Genomic DNA, 14,897 nt, shown 5'->3' on the forward strand with positions numbered 1-14,897 from the left:
CAAACACGACCTTTAAACAGGGATTGGGATTTGCAGGTAGCCTCCCCTACTGAAGCGCCAATCGAGAGACCAGAAGCTTGAAAAAGTTCACCCCAAGCGGAGAGGCTTGAGGGGCAGGGTGGAGGTTTAAGCGCAAGCAATTAGAGTCTCGGTGACTAACCCGCAGTCAATTCCAAGTTTAACATTTAGAAACACGAATGGTTCGATTCAACGGCTCATACCTCAAGCGCCTCTTTGGTTATGGGATATTTCTCCAAGCTGGAGATAACTTCCAGTACTGCCACCATGTTATGGATCTGCAACAAAAACCAGAGTCGTCAGTTTCTCTGTTCCTGCTCACTGCAGCACAATATTAAGGCACTGCTCAAAGCAAAAAGGAAAACCTGCTCGGATCTGTTCCAAGAATGCCGACAAGGGGCTGAACCTGGTTTTACCTAGAAAAACTGGTCCACCCAGGTGACGGTGGTGGCGTTTCTTACCACCTTAATCTTTTATCTCAGTAACGATCAACAGTGTATCGGCAGTCGTAGCGCTTTAAGTAGCACCCACTCTTTTATTTAAACGATATTTGTTAAGTGCTTACTATGTGCCAGGCGCTATACTAAGCCCTAGGGTAGATACGAGCTAATCAGGCTGGACTCAGATTGGGTCCTGCGGTACTAATCCCCATTTTACAGATGAAGTAACTGAGACACCGAGAAGTTAAGTGACTCGCCCAAGGTCACACAGCAGACAAGTGGCAGAGCTGGGATTAGAACCCACGTCCTTCTGACTCCCGGGCCCGGGCTCTATCCATTAGGCCGCACTGCTTCTCATCGTACACTTGGTGTATTTAGCACAAACCCAAACTGCTGCTAAAAGTAGCTGAGGAAGGATGGGCTGACTCAGGAATGGAGGGTAAAAGAGCCCCCCAGTTTATTTTTAGCTTCTGGAGTGGGTTTCAAGTCAGGCCTAGAGGTGGTGGTTCGAATATAATATACGGGAAGAGGATAGAGGCCTCGGCACAGGCCTAATTCCAAGCAGGGACTTGTAGTTAAGTCACAGGAAACCGCAACAGTAGGTTTGCAGCATCAGAACAGAAGAACCAATATTTCTGGACAAATCGGTAGACTCTTCAGATTTTAAAACACAAGTGAATAAAAGAGCCAAGCATATGCTTAAAGGACTTTATCAAAATATCAAATCAGCTTTTGTGCCCACGGATACATCAAGGAATGGGTGTTAACCACAATATGGACAACACAATGATCTCTTCGGTCTGAAGAAGAGCTATGCCTGTAAAGTCATCTGAACTGATGAAGCAGGTAGGTACTTCGGTGCATATCCAGAGGTTACTGAAAAATACAACCCTTAGAAAATTGACAATTTAAGATTAAAAAAAAATATATCACAAGTTTGGATTTGGCAGTCCACTGTGTCAAGTCAGTGAACTGCCAAAATTGGAAGATGCAATTCTTTAAGAAAAAGGATGTTTTCAACTATCATCAACAGCAGCAGCAGCAGCAGTATTGATCAAATAAATACTATGTTGCAGACAACTGTACTAGACACTTGGAAGCATACCAAAAAAAGTTGAAGACATGATCCCTGCCCTCGAGGAGCTTACAATCTACTTGTGGGGGAGATAGAAAGGCAAGGCAATGGAAACAAAAAGGATCACGGATTATACGAATCGGCATTTACTGAGTGCCCACTGTGTGCAAAGGACGGTACGAAACCATTGGGGACAGCAGAGAAAAGAAGAAAGTCCCTGCCTTCCAGAAGCTTACAATCTAAAGGGGAAGACAGGGAGACACTAATTGCAAATAGCTAGAGAAATACACACACGTACACACATGTATATGTGGAACAAAAGTAAAAAAAAAACATACAACTGAACGACAAAAGTAAGCAAAAAAATGAATACGTGGAAATGGACAGATACACACAAGAATGGTAAACGTGGCTGACAGGATGTTCAGACCAGGGAAATGGGGATTAGTTGGGAAATGCCTTCTGGAGGAGATGGCTTTCTAAAGGTAGTGAGAGTTGGGGATTGGCAGATTTGAGTTCATTCGATTCCGGGGGTTGCGGACTTAAAACAGGAGATTTTGGGAGTGAGTTATGGAAAAATGTGGAATGGTAGGGAGACAGCAAATAGGGAGTTTTGAAACAAACTGCAAGGAGATTTTCCTTTAGTGCAATGAGAAACGGGTAGCCATCGGAGGGTTTTTGTGGGGGCACCAGAAGGACGTCAGAAACTTCAGAGAGACAATGTAGGCAGCAGGATAAACTGAAGAGGGGAGGGGGGGAAGAAAAAGAGAGTGATAAGGCAGTCGATGTAGTAGTCCAGATGGGAATTGATGAGGGCTTGTAGGGTGGAAAGGAAGGGAGCGGATACACAAAATATTGCGCAGGAAAAATCTGGGAAGGGATCGAGGAGATACTGTGGAGATGGGAGACTGTAAAGCAGGTGAGAGGTTGGGGCTGGTGAGACAGACCTGGACATCACCCACATAGCAGTGATGGCTGAAGCTTTGTGAGTGCATGAGCTCACTGCAAGAATGAGCGTGGGGGCGAGAAGAGAGGACCTAGGAACAATCAATCAGTCAATCCATATTTATCGAGCACTTACTGTGAGCAGAGCACAGCGGAAGAGCCAGAAAAGAGTCCGAAAAGGAGCCGGCAGGTGTTAAGAGAACTAGGAGAGTAGCGTGGCGGTTACACCAGTGTCTGAGAGTGTAGCGAGGAAAAGGGGGAACCGAGGCAGCCGAGAGGTCACGGTCAAGAACAGATTAGAGCCTACTAGACTTGGCCAGAGGGAGGCCATTAGAGATTCTGGTGATGAGAGTTTGCAAACACCAGATTGCAAGGGGGTCAAGAAGAAAGTTGAGGAGAAAAATCAAGCCAGCAGACGTACGCCACCTGAGGAGTTTGGGCAGAAAAGGAAAGCGGGAGATGCGGGTACAACTGGAGAGTTCAATGGGGTCAACAGAAGGCCTTTCTTGGGCTTGTTTTAAGGCAGAGGAGGAAGGAGCCAAAAGAGCACAAGAGGCTGAATCAAATGGTACTTAGCAAGCAGATTCTCCAAATCTGAAATGGTAGTGGGGAGGGGGAGAAACGCGCAGGGGGAGATTGGGTTAAGTGCTTTTGAGAGACAAGAGGGGTTAGGTATCTTCAGTCATTGGGGAGAAGTCTAGGGAGATAGCTGGGAAGAAAGAGAATGGGGAAGTGAGAGCAGGAAAGAATCCGGGAGGCAAGTGTGATCCAAAGGGACGTTCACACCTTTTCAATCAGTGGTAGCGGTCTTTATTGAGTACATACTGCATACAGAGCCCTGTACTAAGCATTTAGGTGAGTTCCATATAACAGAATCAGCTTTGCCTGCCTGTAACTATAGTCTAGAGAGTCAAGACTCTTGCCTTTTATCTTGCTAACAAAGCAGTTAAGCATGACCAAGCAAGAATTAGAGAGAGGAAGGAGATGAGGCCTCTGGGGGCTTCGGGAGAGAGTTCAAAGTCTGGCATAGTTAGTGAGGGCTAGAAGTAGGACTAGTAATAGCACAGTGTGCTTACTAAGTGCAGAGCATTGTCCTAAGCGTGAAAAAACACACGGTTGGGAGTTAGACACAGTCCCTGACCCTCGAAATCTAAGGCCATAAGTGGGGGGAGAGGCTACGCGGCTATGGGTGGGGATCAACAGGGAAGTACAGTGGTGGTGTTGAAGACGAGAGTAAATTTCAAGTGGCAGAGGTGAGCTGGGTTTCTGGACATCTAGCCTGTGAGCCCACCGCCTCTATAGGTTGCCGACTTGTACTTCCCAAGCGCTTAGTACAGTGCTCTGCACACAGTAAGCGCTCAAACAATACGACCGAATGAATGGACTTTTGCCAACTGGTCTCAGTCGCAGGGGTGCGAGAGAAGAGGAACTGGACAGTGGGGATGGTAGCCAATGGTGGGGGCAGCTGTGGAGGGCTGTGTTGAAGGTGTGGACCGCTGCAGAGAAATGGGGAAGAGGTTTTAGAGCATCCAGGAGGTGCATAAAGAACAGCCAGGATCAGGCGGCGAGGTCTAGAAGTCAGGAATCGCAGTGGAGTTGCAGAAGAATTGGGGGGCCGTGGGGGAGGCGGAAATTCAGAGTGGGTGGTGCAGGGGACGGTTGTGAAATCAGGGGCGGGCGGTATATCTGCTAACGACCTATCGCCACTGGGTCAGTAGTAAGAGTCCACTAGAGGCCAGTTTCCAGTCGACAAATTTTTAATCGATACAATTCTCCACAAGCTCTCTTTAAATCACCGTCAAACGATAAGGAAGCCAAACTAGACTGTAAGTTCACTGTGGGCTGGGAACATGCCTATCAACTCTGCCTCCCAAGCACTCAGTCCACTGCTCTGAACATTAAGCACTCAAATACTGTTGATCGACTGACTGACCGACTGAAAACTCCACTCGAAGTAGAAATCATACATAGTACAAGGAAGATCCTACACAAGGAAGATCCTACACTTGACCACCACTCCCCAAGTGACAGCGGACGTTCATTCAGCTCTCTTATTCTCTTAGCCGTTAAACCATATCCAATTTACCTCCTTTTGGAGGCTAACGGTTCTGCCACCTCTCTCTTCAAGAGAGAGGGGAAAGGGGGAGAATAGAAATCAGGGTCTTCACAGTTTTGAAAGCAAACAGAAATCTGCATTTTTGTTTGAAAGATACACCTTTTGGGCCTGATGAAAGTGACTATTGTACGCACAGTACTGTACTAAATGCATGGGCAGGCACAATAAAGTTAGTAGATATGATCCATCTCTGCCTTGAAGGAGTTTACAGTCCAGTGGGGGAGGCAGACACCAAAATAAATTAGATAGGAGGAATAGAGTCAAAAATAACTGTGGCATTTGTTAAGCACTCACTATGTGCCGGGCACTGTACTAAACACTGGGATGGAAACAAGCAAAGCAGGATGGACGCAGTCCCTGTCCCACGTGGGGCTCACAGTCTCAATCCCCATTTTACAGATGAGGTAACAGGCACAGAGAAGTGAAACGACTTGCCCAAGGTCACACAGCAGACAAGGAGAAGAGGCAGAATTGGGACCCCGGTCCTTCCGACTCCCAGTCCCATGTCCTATCCGCTAGGCCATGCTGCTTCTTCACTACACCATGCTGCTTTTTTATGAGATATGTATGCAAACTCTCACAACCCCAATAGAAATTAAGTGATTGTGGGGCACAGAAGTGCTGAGTGAAGTTAGGGGAAAAACTGGAGATTTAAAATGCATCAGAGAAGTCCTCCTGGAGAAGAGGACTTTGCAGAAGGGTTTTGAAGATGGGAAGAGCCTCTGCTGGGTATAAAGGGGGAGGAAATTCTAGGCGGGGGGTGGGAGGGGGAGGCGTGAGCAAGTGATCGGTGGCAAGAGAACAAGGCAGAGAGAATAGGTTTGCTTGCGAGGACCTCAGAATGCGAGCTGGGGAGTGGTGGGAGAAGAGAGTGGGTAAGTAAGAGGGAGAGGAGAATGGGCAACCGATGGAGGATTCTGAGGCGTGGGGACACGAGTGCATATAGTCATTCACTGGAAACCTCTCTGTGGAGTCCTTAAAATAAGGGAGGGAGCCAGGAGTCCCCAAACTGTGAATGTGCCGACTGCAAATCCCATCATCAAGTCAAAAAGGACTTCAATGTTACCAGGAAAAGCAGCTTTGCTGTCGCCTGAGTCTAAACAGCTCCATCCTGCCAGTTAACCCAGCCCAAAATACTTTAAACGAAACACTATTCCTTCCTCAGAAACACTAGAAACCTCAAAATGAAAGGTCACAGTTTCCTTTTTCCATCTAGAATCGTCACCGGCATGATTGACCTACGCCCTCAGTTTGACAGCTAAAGAAAACGAGGGTCACTTACCGTAACCTGAGTTCGCCGAGGGTATGTAGACACGCCAGATGATCACTCTGGTCGCTGCTCACTGATAGCAGGCAGCCTGACCAGAAAGAGTTCAGGTTCCGCCCCTCCCATGGTCCTAGGGAGGGCGGCCTTTCTCCCCTCCAGTTTCCCGACGGAGCCCTGCCGAAGAGAGCACAAAAAGAAAGAAGAACCACCCTTGAGAAAGGGGAGGAGGGCGGGTGTGTTCATCTGGTGTGTCTACACACCTTCGGGGAACTCGGGTTACGGCAAGTAACCCTTGTTTCTCGAGAGGTGAGTAAGGGGCACCACCAGATGATCACTCTGGTAGAGTCTGTAGCTGGTCCCAAGAAGGTCAGGCGGGGCAGGGGGCGGGGCGGGGCAGGGGAAGGGGGAGTGGACAAAACAAAATGACGCTACTGAAACAGCCGCTGCAGGATGGATCTACCAAAACAGGGCCCTCTCCTAGGTGCCTCACCGAAGCAACAGTGCTGGGCCAAAGTGGCGATGACCTTGTGACCACCCTGCAAATCTCTGCCACCGTGGCACTGCTCGGGGCCGCCGGAGCGGTCTGTCAGGCCAAGACCGACTGTGGGAGGGGTGAGGCTCTTTGCAACAGGAAGGATCGCAGGCACCAAATCATTGTGTCAGTGTCCTCTTCCAAACGGCCTGCCCGATGATGAGGGTGGCATCCTCATTGATCTTGAGTGCTTTGAAGCAATCCAGATAGTAAAAGGAAAGTCCTTGGGACATCCAAGGTGCGAAGGGCAGCCTCCCCTGGGGCCTTAGGATGACATGAAAAACTGGAGACCACAATGAGGAAGAAGGTTGGGGGGGGGCGGGGGGGGGTGCTAGTCTAGCTTTGAACATCCTGGTGGAGAGGAGGAGGGAGGGAGGGAAGGAAAGAAGATGGAAAAAGAAGCAATGCCTCAAGCTCACTTAATGTGGCAGGCAGAGGTGGTGGCCATCAGAAACAGGGTAAGGAAATGGAAATTAGTCAAGGAGGGGCTCAAAAATGGAGGCTTGGTCAGTGAATCACCGGAGTAGAGCCCCTCACTGACCCGCTCTTGAGGGGGAACCCGAAATGCAGAGATGGCCACCCTAGGCACCATGATGGAGGGTACACCGAGGCCTGCCTGATCCGGGTGAGAAGCATTCCAGGAACACAAGCAAAGGCCATTGGAAAAGATCCATATTCCACGGCTGGCACCAAAGAGAATCACATGCCTGTGAAAAGGTGAGCCTGCTGGTTGGTTTCCAGGCTGCCAGTCAAATCTAAGAAACCTACAGTTAGCCTTGCACAATCTGTTCCAATTTCTTTTTGCTCAGGAGTCAGGCTAACAATGGTCCCTGTAGGTCTGGACGTCACGTTCGAACCCTCTCCTAGGTGAGATGTGATCGGGCCATCCACAGTGAGCTCAGCAATCACGGGAGTCATTTTGACTTGGCCCAAGGGGGAGGGGCTAGGTCTGTCCTCCCCTAAACCCAAATGCACAATCCAAGTACTAGTTGCCATTGCCCTTAGATGCAATGTCCTGAAGCAGAAGTGGTTCCCCTGAGAAGTTTAAAAAAAAAAAAAAAGCCGACAGCCAGCACTCCTCCAAAGCCGAACAGTTCCCGAGCAACCCGAGGACCAATGTGCCATCCGTGGGAGATCCGAGTCCTCTCGATTCAGTGGATCCACTAGTCCTGGGAGTAAGCAGTGGACAGCCACGGCCCCGTTACCCACTGTCCAGTTAATTCCACGCTTGTCCGGATTCCAAGCACCTGGTCGTTTTCACTACAGAAAATACTGCGGGCCGCCGGGCCACCTGGGCTACAGTGGACTCGCTCCAGGCTGCTGGGCCAAAAGACCCAAGAACATTCAACACAGCTCATTTCCAGCACAAGGGTCAGATGAGGGAAGGAGCTTCGTTTGCTGATCAAGGGATGCGCGTGACACCATCTGTAACGGAGGAGTTGGCGATTGTGACTTTTTTCGCCCCCTTTCTCGACCCCCATCCCGAGGGCCGAATGGGCTTCTCGAGTCATCGGTCCAAGGACCGGTGGGCAGGGGACGCAGTTGCGCTGAGGGAAGGGCGGCAATCAGGAGGTGAATGTGATCTCACTCGCAGGGACTTCATTCTAGGCCAGGGTGTCCCACAGGCCCGTGGACCCTGCGTTCTGGAATCACCGGCTGCCATTGCCTGGGTGTCCAGGGAGGCCCGGGGTGAAGCCGGACATTGAGAAGGGAAGCGGCCTGGGCTCTGGGAGAACTAACTTGAAGCCCAAGCGTTGCAGCCGGGTCAGCGTATGGCATCGGTCCCGCACGGCAAGCGATCCGGAAGCAAGCTGTCTAGAAGCTCTTGTCTTCTGAGCCAAGTCACTCGGGGGGTTGCCAGGAACTTGGTGAACACGAGGTGCGAATGAGCCCAGAGTAGGAGGGATGAAAACTCCAAGTGCCAATCCTGAAACAAAAGGACCTGCTACATTTGGGGCAGATGGGGCTGTAGAGGTAAATGTCTTCCATGGCGAGGTGGTGCAGCTAGTCTTCTCGAGTGAAGAGGTGGATGAATTTTCACAGGAATACCACTGAGTCTTTCTTTGACAACGCCCAAATCCAGTTTTCTGAAGTCCGAGATGGGTTAAGGAAGAAAACAGAGTAGGATCCTTGTCCCCTCTTTGAGATAGGCCCTGTCTCTACTGCCTTCTTTTGAAGCAAGAGCCACTCTTCCAAGAACGTTCTTAGTGTGAGGGTTTGCTTGGAGAAGACGGTCTCCTCCCACTGCTCCGGGGAACCTGACACAAGGGGTGCCTAGGAACCACAGATACTAGCTAAGGAAAGTGATGCAGCGTGTCTAGGAGTCAGGGAAAATGAACGGCCACGGTGACAAAAATTAAGTGACTCCCTGACACAGCCAGGTGGGTACTATCAGTGTTCGCCTCTCTCCCCTGTTCGATTGTAAACTCAAGGCCAAAGGCTCTGTCTTTGACATTTATTGTACGCTCCCAAGCACCTAGTACAGGGTGTTGCTCTAAGTGCTCAATACCGATGACAATGCCTTCATTTGGGGAGAGTGGTTTTTTTGGGAGGGGAGGGGGGACACGATCAGCAACAAGTGGCTGACGGCTATAATGGCTCCCGGGGATCCCGCTAGCCCCAACTATGCTGCTGGCCCTGTCCTTTACCTCAGCTGGAATTACTAAAAGAAACGCTCATCTCAACAAATTTGTAGTGCTGACTTTAGTCACATAGGTGGCCCCCAACAGGGTCGTGGCAACCAGCTGGATCCCCTCCTTCTGAATCTCTCCTTCAGGAAAGAGGAGGGGGCAAAGTAGCCCCATAATTTTTCCTCACTGTGCTTATCCCAAAAGGATAATAATAATAATGATGGTATTTGTTAAGCACTTACTATGTGCCAAGCACTGTTCTAAGCGCTGGGGTAGATACAAGGTCATCAGGTTGTCCCACGTGGGGCTCACAGTCTTAAATGTGTTGACTGGAGTCAGGCAAAGTGCCGAGTCCATCACAATGGCCAGTGGAAGAGGCAGTAGCCAGATCTAAGTGCCTCCAACACCATGGCCAAATCTGCAAGAGCGTCACACACAGCTCGAGGGGCCTTCTCCCATGGGAGGCAAACACCATCTCTGGCAATGCCCAGGATCTTCTGTTGGCCATCTACTAAATTGCTGAAAGCCCTGGCTCAAGTTCTTGGCTTATGACATGTCCCAGAACCCCCTGGAGCAATACGGTTAGAGCCTAGGTCATGAGTGAGCTGCCACAATTGAGGCCACCGTGACAACTGGTCCTAACTCGAGTGCGACTAAACCCATCACTATGAGGCTGAGAATGAAAGGAGAGGAATCCTGGGGCAAAAGATGGTGAGTAGTCATTCAATTTATTGAGCACACACTGGGTACAGTGCCATTCACTAAGTGCTTGGGAATGTACAACAGACACACAATAAATAACGACAATTATGGCATTTGTTGAGCGCCTACTACGTGTCAGACACTGTACTAAGTGCTGGGGTAGAGACGAGGTAATCAGGTTGGACAGTCTCAATCCCCATTTTACAGATGATGATAATAATAATAATGATGATATTTGTTAAGTGCTTACTATGTGCAAAGCACTGTTCTAAGGCGACAAGCCCAGAGAAGTGAAGTGACTTGCCCAAGGTCACACAGCAGACAAGTGGCAGAGCCGAGATTAGAACCCAGGCCAGTGTGTCCTGCCCACAAGGGGCTTATACTAATGGAGGCCATAGGCATAAAAATCTTTACCAATGGGGCAATCAGAATAAATTGACTGCACGATCGATTATTATGTATAAACATAAGGGCTGATGGAGTAGTAGTGGTAGTAGGGACCGTCTCTATATGTTGCCAACTTGTACTTCAAGTGCTCAGTACAGTGCTCTGCACACAGTAAGCGCTCAATAAATACGATTGATTAATAGTACTTATTAAGCATTTACTAAGCGCTGGGAGAGAATACAGATGTCTTCCGGGCCAGGTGATGGATGCCACCTTTAGCACCTGTATGCGTGGTAGGGAAACTGTGTCCATACTGGCGATGGGCAGGGTCCGGGAGTAGGAGAGCTGATGATCTTCCTCCAGGCCTATCAATAGCAATTGTCTTCTTGTAAGCTTCTTGCGGGCAGGGATCGTGCCTACCAACTCTGTTGGACTGTATCCTCCCAAGCGCTTAGTACAATGCTCTGCACTCGGTAAGCACTCAATCAATACCACTGACTGATACAATCACCCTGGGAGGCCTCGGCTTAAAAGGCTGTCTCATGGAAACCCTTTCCCTCCTAGGCCGGAGATGCTCTAATCCTTGGGATAGGAGAGATTCACAGTAATTCTCTGGGGAGGGTGGGGGTGTCTCGGTGTCAGTGAAGTCAGAAGCTTAATCTGTGAAGAGACTGCATGGATGCTTCTGTCTGCTCGTGAAATCTAACATGAGCAGGGGACTTCAAATTACCGGAAAGCTTTGCCGGATCACGCTGGGCAGGTGGCAGGATGGGAAGTACCGAGGGAGCCTCGCTATCTAGGGTAGCCTGGCCAGTGGGAAATAACCCGAACGGGACTCCGGGAGGGACCGGAGGAAGCAGGGAGGCGGCCTGAATGTAAGCCCAGGCAACAGTCTCTCTAGGGTCTCCTAGTGAGATGGGGTGGGGGGAGAATCAGATACAGGAGGGCCTTTTTCCTCTGAGTAGCGTTAGTTTCTTCCTAGGCATCGCTTACGTAGGCAGGGCCACCGAGTCTCCAATGGGCTTAGAACAAAGCAAGTAAAGAGAAAGATCCAAGAAGGCCGAAAGGTGGATGGCTAGTGAGCCTTTACGAAGCATAATTTTTATAACAGTTCACGCTTTCTCTTTTTGGAAGACAGGACACTGTCCCTGAAGGGATCTGGATCACGCCAAGAAAAAGGGCCTAGAAGCACCGTGCCTGGAAGCAAATCAGGCACAAACCTCAGGCCAGGAAAACAAAACAAAACAAAAAAAAAAACCAACAAAAAACCCTTCCTATACCCTCCTCTCCTACTATGGTTCTTTTCACTGGGGAGCCTGGGGGAAGCAGCATGGGAGACGTCCCAATGTCCCATGTGTGCGTAGGTGCGATGTAAGCATGGCATGCTCACTTGGCCTGACCAAGTGGTGAGTAAATCAATGTTTTATTTTCCTGGATTGCTTCATGGTTTTTTCCTTTTTCTTTGAACAAAGGTGAATCGGATTGTGGCCTGTGGGAAAGGGGGGTTTGATTGCGGGGCTGTAAGGGTAGAGAGAAACTGGGTTCCCAAGGCGGAGGGAAGCCCGGCCGAAGTGCTGGCTCAGAGTCATGCAAGAGCCCACCAGTGAAGATATTTCCTACTGGGGTTGGAGGGGCAGAGGGGTCGCGGCCTGGGGAGGGAGTCCTACCCAACAGGACTGGGGACCCTCCCCTAACCCTGAAGGGGGAGATGAGGAAGTGAAAGAAATACATGCCCAGCCTGGGCAAGGCCTATGCCTGCAGTCATAGTACAATAGTACATCAGGCGTCATGTGGATTTTATAGGCAAGTAACAAGGAAAGGCCCCAAATGACTCCTGATGCTAGCCATAGGGGGAAATCCCCCAGGGCTACTTGCTGGGGCTGGGGGAGAGAAGCAATGGCCAAGTCTAGGCAAACCACTGAAAGGGAAAATTGGAGGGGGGGGAGGGCAGGGGGGTATCCCTATAGCCGCTGGGCTTTGGGGATGCTTCTCCTTACACTCCCTTCTAGGGCAGACTGTGAGGAGAAGAGAGGCCATCACTAAAACCAGAGTGATGGTCCTACTGTCTTAGCAGTCCCACCACTGGGTAGGTTGTAGAGGAGGGCGGCATACATACCCTCTCCATCATCCCATGCTGGGAGTAGTTTACCAGAGTGAGTCTGGGGTCTTCACAGCAAGACACCAAGTGGGAAATTGGAGGGGAGAAGGCCTGGCCTCCCTAGGATTGGGGGAGCGGCAAAGCCCGGCCTCCTTCTGGTCAGCAGCCTCTCAAGCTTTACAAGGGCTGGTCCCGAGGGTATCCAGGTGCAGCTTCCAGAGTGATCATCTGGCATGTCCCTTTACCCACCTTTGGAGAACACATGTGATATTACCGGGGGCAACCGCTAAAGAACCCAAAGCGCGGGCCGAAATACCTTGGAGAAAAAGAACAAGCACAAGCACTTTCTGCCTCAGACCCAATCCAAAGTTAACAGGTCGGCGTCGCGAAATGCACTTTTTACTTTTTCAACGTTCACATGATCACAAAAACAGTGGAAGACATCAAACCCGGTCACGGAAGATAAACTTATATCCACTAGGTGTCCCCTGACCAACACGATCGCCTCGGCTTCTGAAAAGGAAATATACCGCTTCCTCGAAGAGTCAGCGATGTATGTGGGGAGAAAGAGAAGGGAGAGGAAAAACTACCTTGCTGTCAAGTCCACATTGCATGATACCTCATCTGCGTACTAAAGTCACAGCAAATCGAACACTCTGGCATTCTAGAAAAGTAAGCTGGGCACATTCCACTGCCAGAGGGGGTCCGTTCCACGGAGAATAAAAACGAGTTTGTGGTAACCAAAAGTTGTCCCTGAGTTGAAAGCATCCCATTTCCTAACTAGCCCACGAGGAATTTTACAAAACTTAAAGAAAAGGCAATAGGAGAAAGTGTCTAAAATGAGGAGCTGGGAGGCAGCTTAGAGCACTAGAACAGGCCACTCGGACAATTTCTCCGGTCTTACAACAAACACGCCATCAAACTAAAAGAAGGGGGCCAGGAGAGGGTTTTTTGGGGGGTTTTTTTGTTTTAAAATGGTATTAAGCACTTACTATGAGCCAGGCACTGTACTAAGTGCTGGGGTAGAAGATAATAATAAAAACAATAATAATAATGGTATTTGTTAAGTGCTTACTTTGTGCCAAGCACTGTTCTAAACGCTGGGGTAGAGACAAGGTAATCAGGTTGTCCCAAGTATGGCTCACTGTCTTAATCCCCATTTTACTGATGAGGCAACTGAGGCATGGAGAAATTAAGTGACTGGCCCAAAGTCACACAGCTGATAAGTGGCGGAGCGGGGATTAGAACTCACGACCTCTGACTCCCAAGCCCGGGCTCTTTCCACTAAGCCACGCTGCTTCTCTACATACGAGTCTAGATCCAAGGCTAATCAGGTTGGATACAGTCCATGTCCCACGTGCAGCTCACAATGTTAACCCCCACTTTACAGATGAGGGAACTGAGGCCCAGAGGAGCTGAGTGACTTGCCCAAGGTCACAGAGCAGACGAGTGGTGGAGCTGGGATTAGAACCCAGGTCCTGACTCCCAGGCCCGAGATTTAACCATTAGGCCACGTTGCTTCCCGTTTGCTATACGGCAGGGCCAAGCCAGCAGCTTCAACAGCAGAGTGGAGAAGGGAGCCAGGTGATCAGAGACGGCAAAGTGCGAAGAAATCACCATGCTGGGCTCTCCCAAACTTGGCCCCTCTAAATCCCCACTCCCCTTCACATCACTGAAACAGAAGATCAGGCCTTTCCTTGTCATTTGATTCTTTATTAGCATTTAAGCCGCTGGCGTCCCCGCCCTCAAAAAGTTTACGGCCAATCTATTAGCTGAACCGGGAATGGGATTCCTAGCTAAACAATTCCTTAGACCCGTGCCAATTCTGGAAGGTCCAATTACTACTGTCAAACTTCCAAACTGCCTCGGCCTGTCAGCGCTTCAATCCTCTGCATGCCATGTGCAAAACCACCTTGAAAACAGAATTGCTTGGGGGAATTTCTGGGCATGTCTGAAATAAGGAACTGAGAAACCTGAGATCCTCCCTCCCAGAGTTCAGCTGAAAGCCTTAGTGAGCTCAGATTTTAACTGATTATTTGACCATGCATGAAGGGTTTTGCATAATATAAAATTTCAGCCACTGGTAATCCCCAAACATTTTAATGTTTACGTGACTGGTAGAAACAAGAATTCAGTGGACATAACGCTTGGATCAAAGCAAGGGAGGCCACAGCATCAATCCAGAGGAAATGGCAAGTTTCCACACGGGGCCTTTCCAAAGAAAATAACCCTCACAGCTGAAATGAACTAATGAGTTAGGGTGTTTTCATTTTTTTTTTTTAAATTGGGACAAACTCGGGGAGGGACAGCTATGAGGCATTTATCCAGTCTCCCCCACTAGCAATAGGACTCCAAACTGATTCTTGGGCGGCAGTCGGGCACTAATCCTCGCCCCCCACCCCCACCACCCCAGCATACCACTCTGACCCATCGAGCCAGGGAAGGAACATCTGTTGGAGCCTTTCAACCAAGATGCAATTTATATCAATCAGTCGTATTCGTACGCTTACTATGTGCAGAGCACTCTACTAAGCACTTGGGAGAGTACGCTCTAACAGAGTTGGTATACACGTTCCCTGCCCATAACAATACTTCAATAACCCCAGAAAATATTTACGAGCCATTTGGATCCTCTTCCTTTTCGATGCAAGTGGCAAATAATCTACTTTATACCAACATCCTCAGAC

The 14,897-nt window shown here is 49.5% G+C and overlaps 1 protein-coding gene across 3 annotated transcripts in view; it reads right to left on the reverse strand.

The window, feature by feature from the left end:
* The window catches only part of MED26 (mediator complex subunit 26), a 76,790-nt gene that overhangs the window by 3,124 nt on the left and 58,769 nt on the right, over positions 1–14,897 (reverse strand). The window contains exons 2-3 of one of the 3 annotated variants that reach the window (XM_038740508.1): positions 5,877–6,035; positions 222–296 (exon numbers count right to left, since the gene is read on the reverse strand). In XM_038740508.1, the coding sequence (XP_038596436.1) occupies positions 222–287 (66 nt within the window). In that variant the 5' untranslated portion in view covers positions 288–296; positions 5,877–6,035. Of the gene's footprint in view, positions 1–221; positions 297–5,876; positions 6,162–14,897 lie in introns of those variants that run through there. The other 2 variants (XM_038740509.1, XM_038740507.1) reach the window with 2 other exon arrangements.

Source organism: Tachyglossus aculeatus, chromosome X1, assembly GCF_015852505.1.
Source record: "Tachyglossus aculeatus isolate mTacAcu1 chromosome X1, mTacAcu1.pri, whole genome shotgun sequence".
Classification (NCBI taxonomy): domain Eukaryota; kingdom Metazoa; phylum Chordata; class Mammalia; order Monotremata; family Tachyglossidae; genus Tachyglossus; species Tachyglossus aculeatus.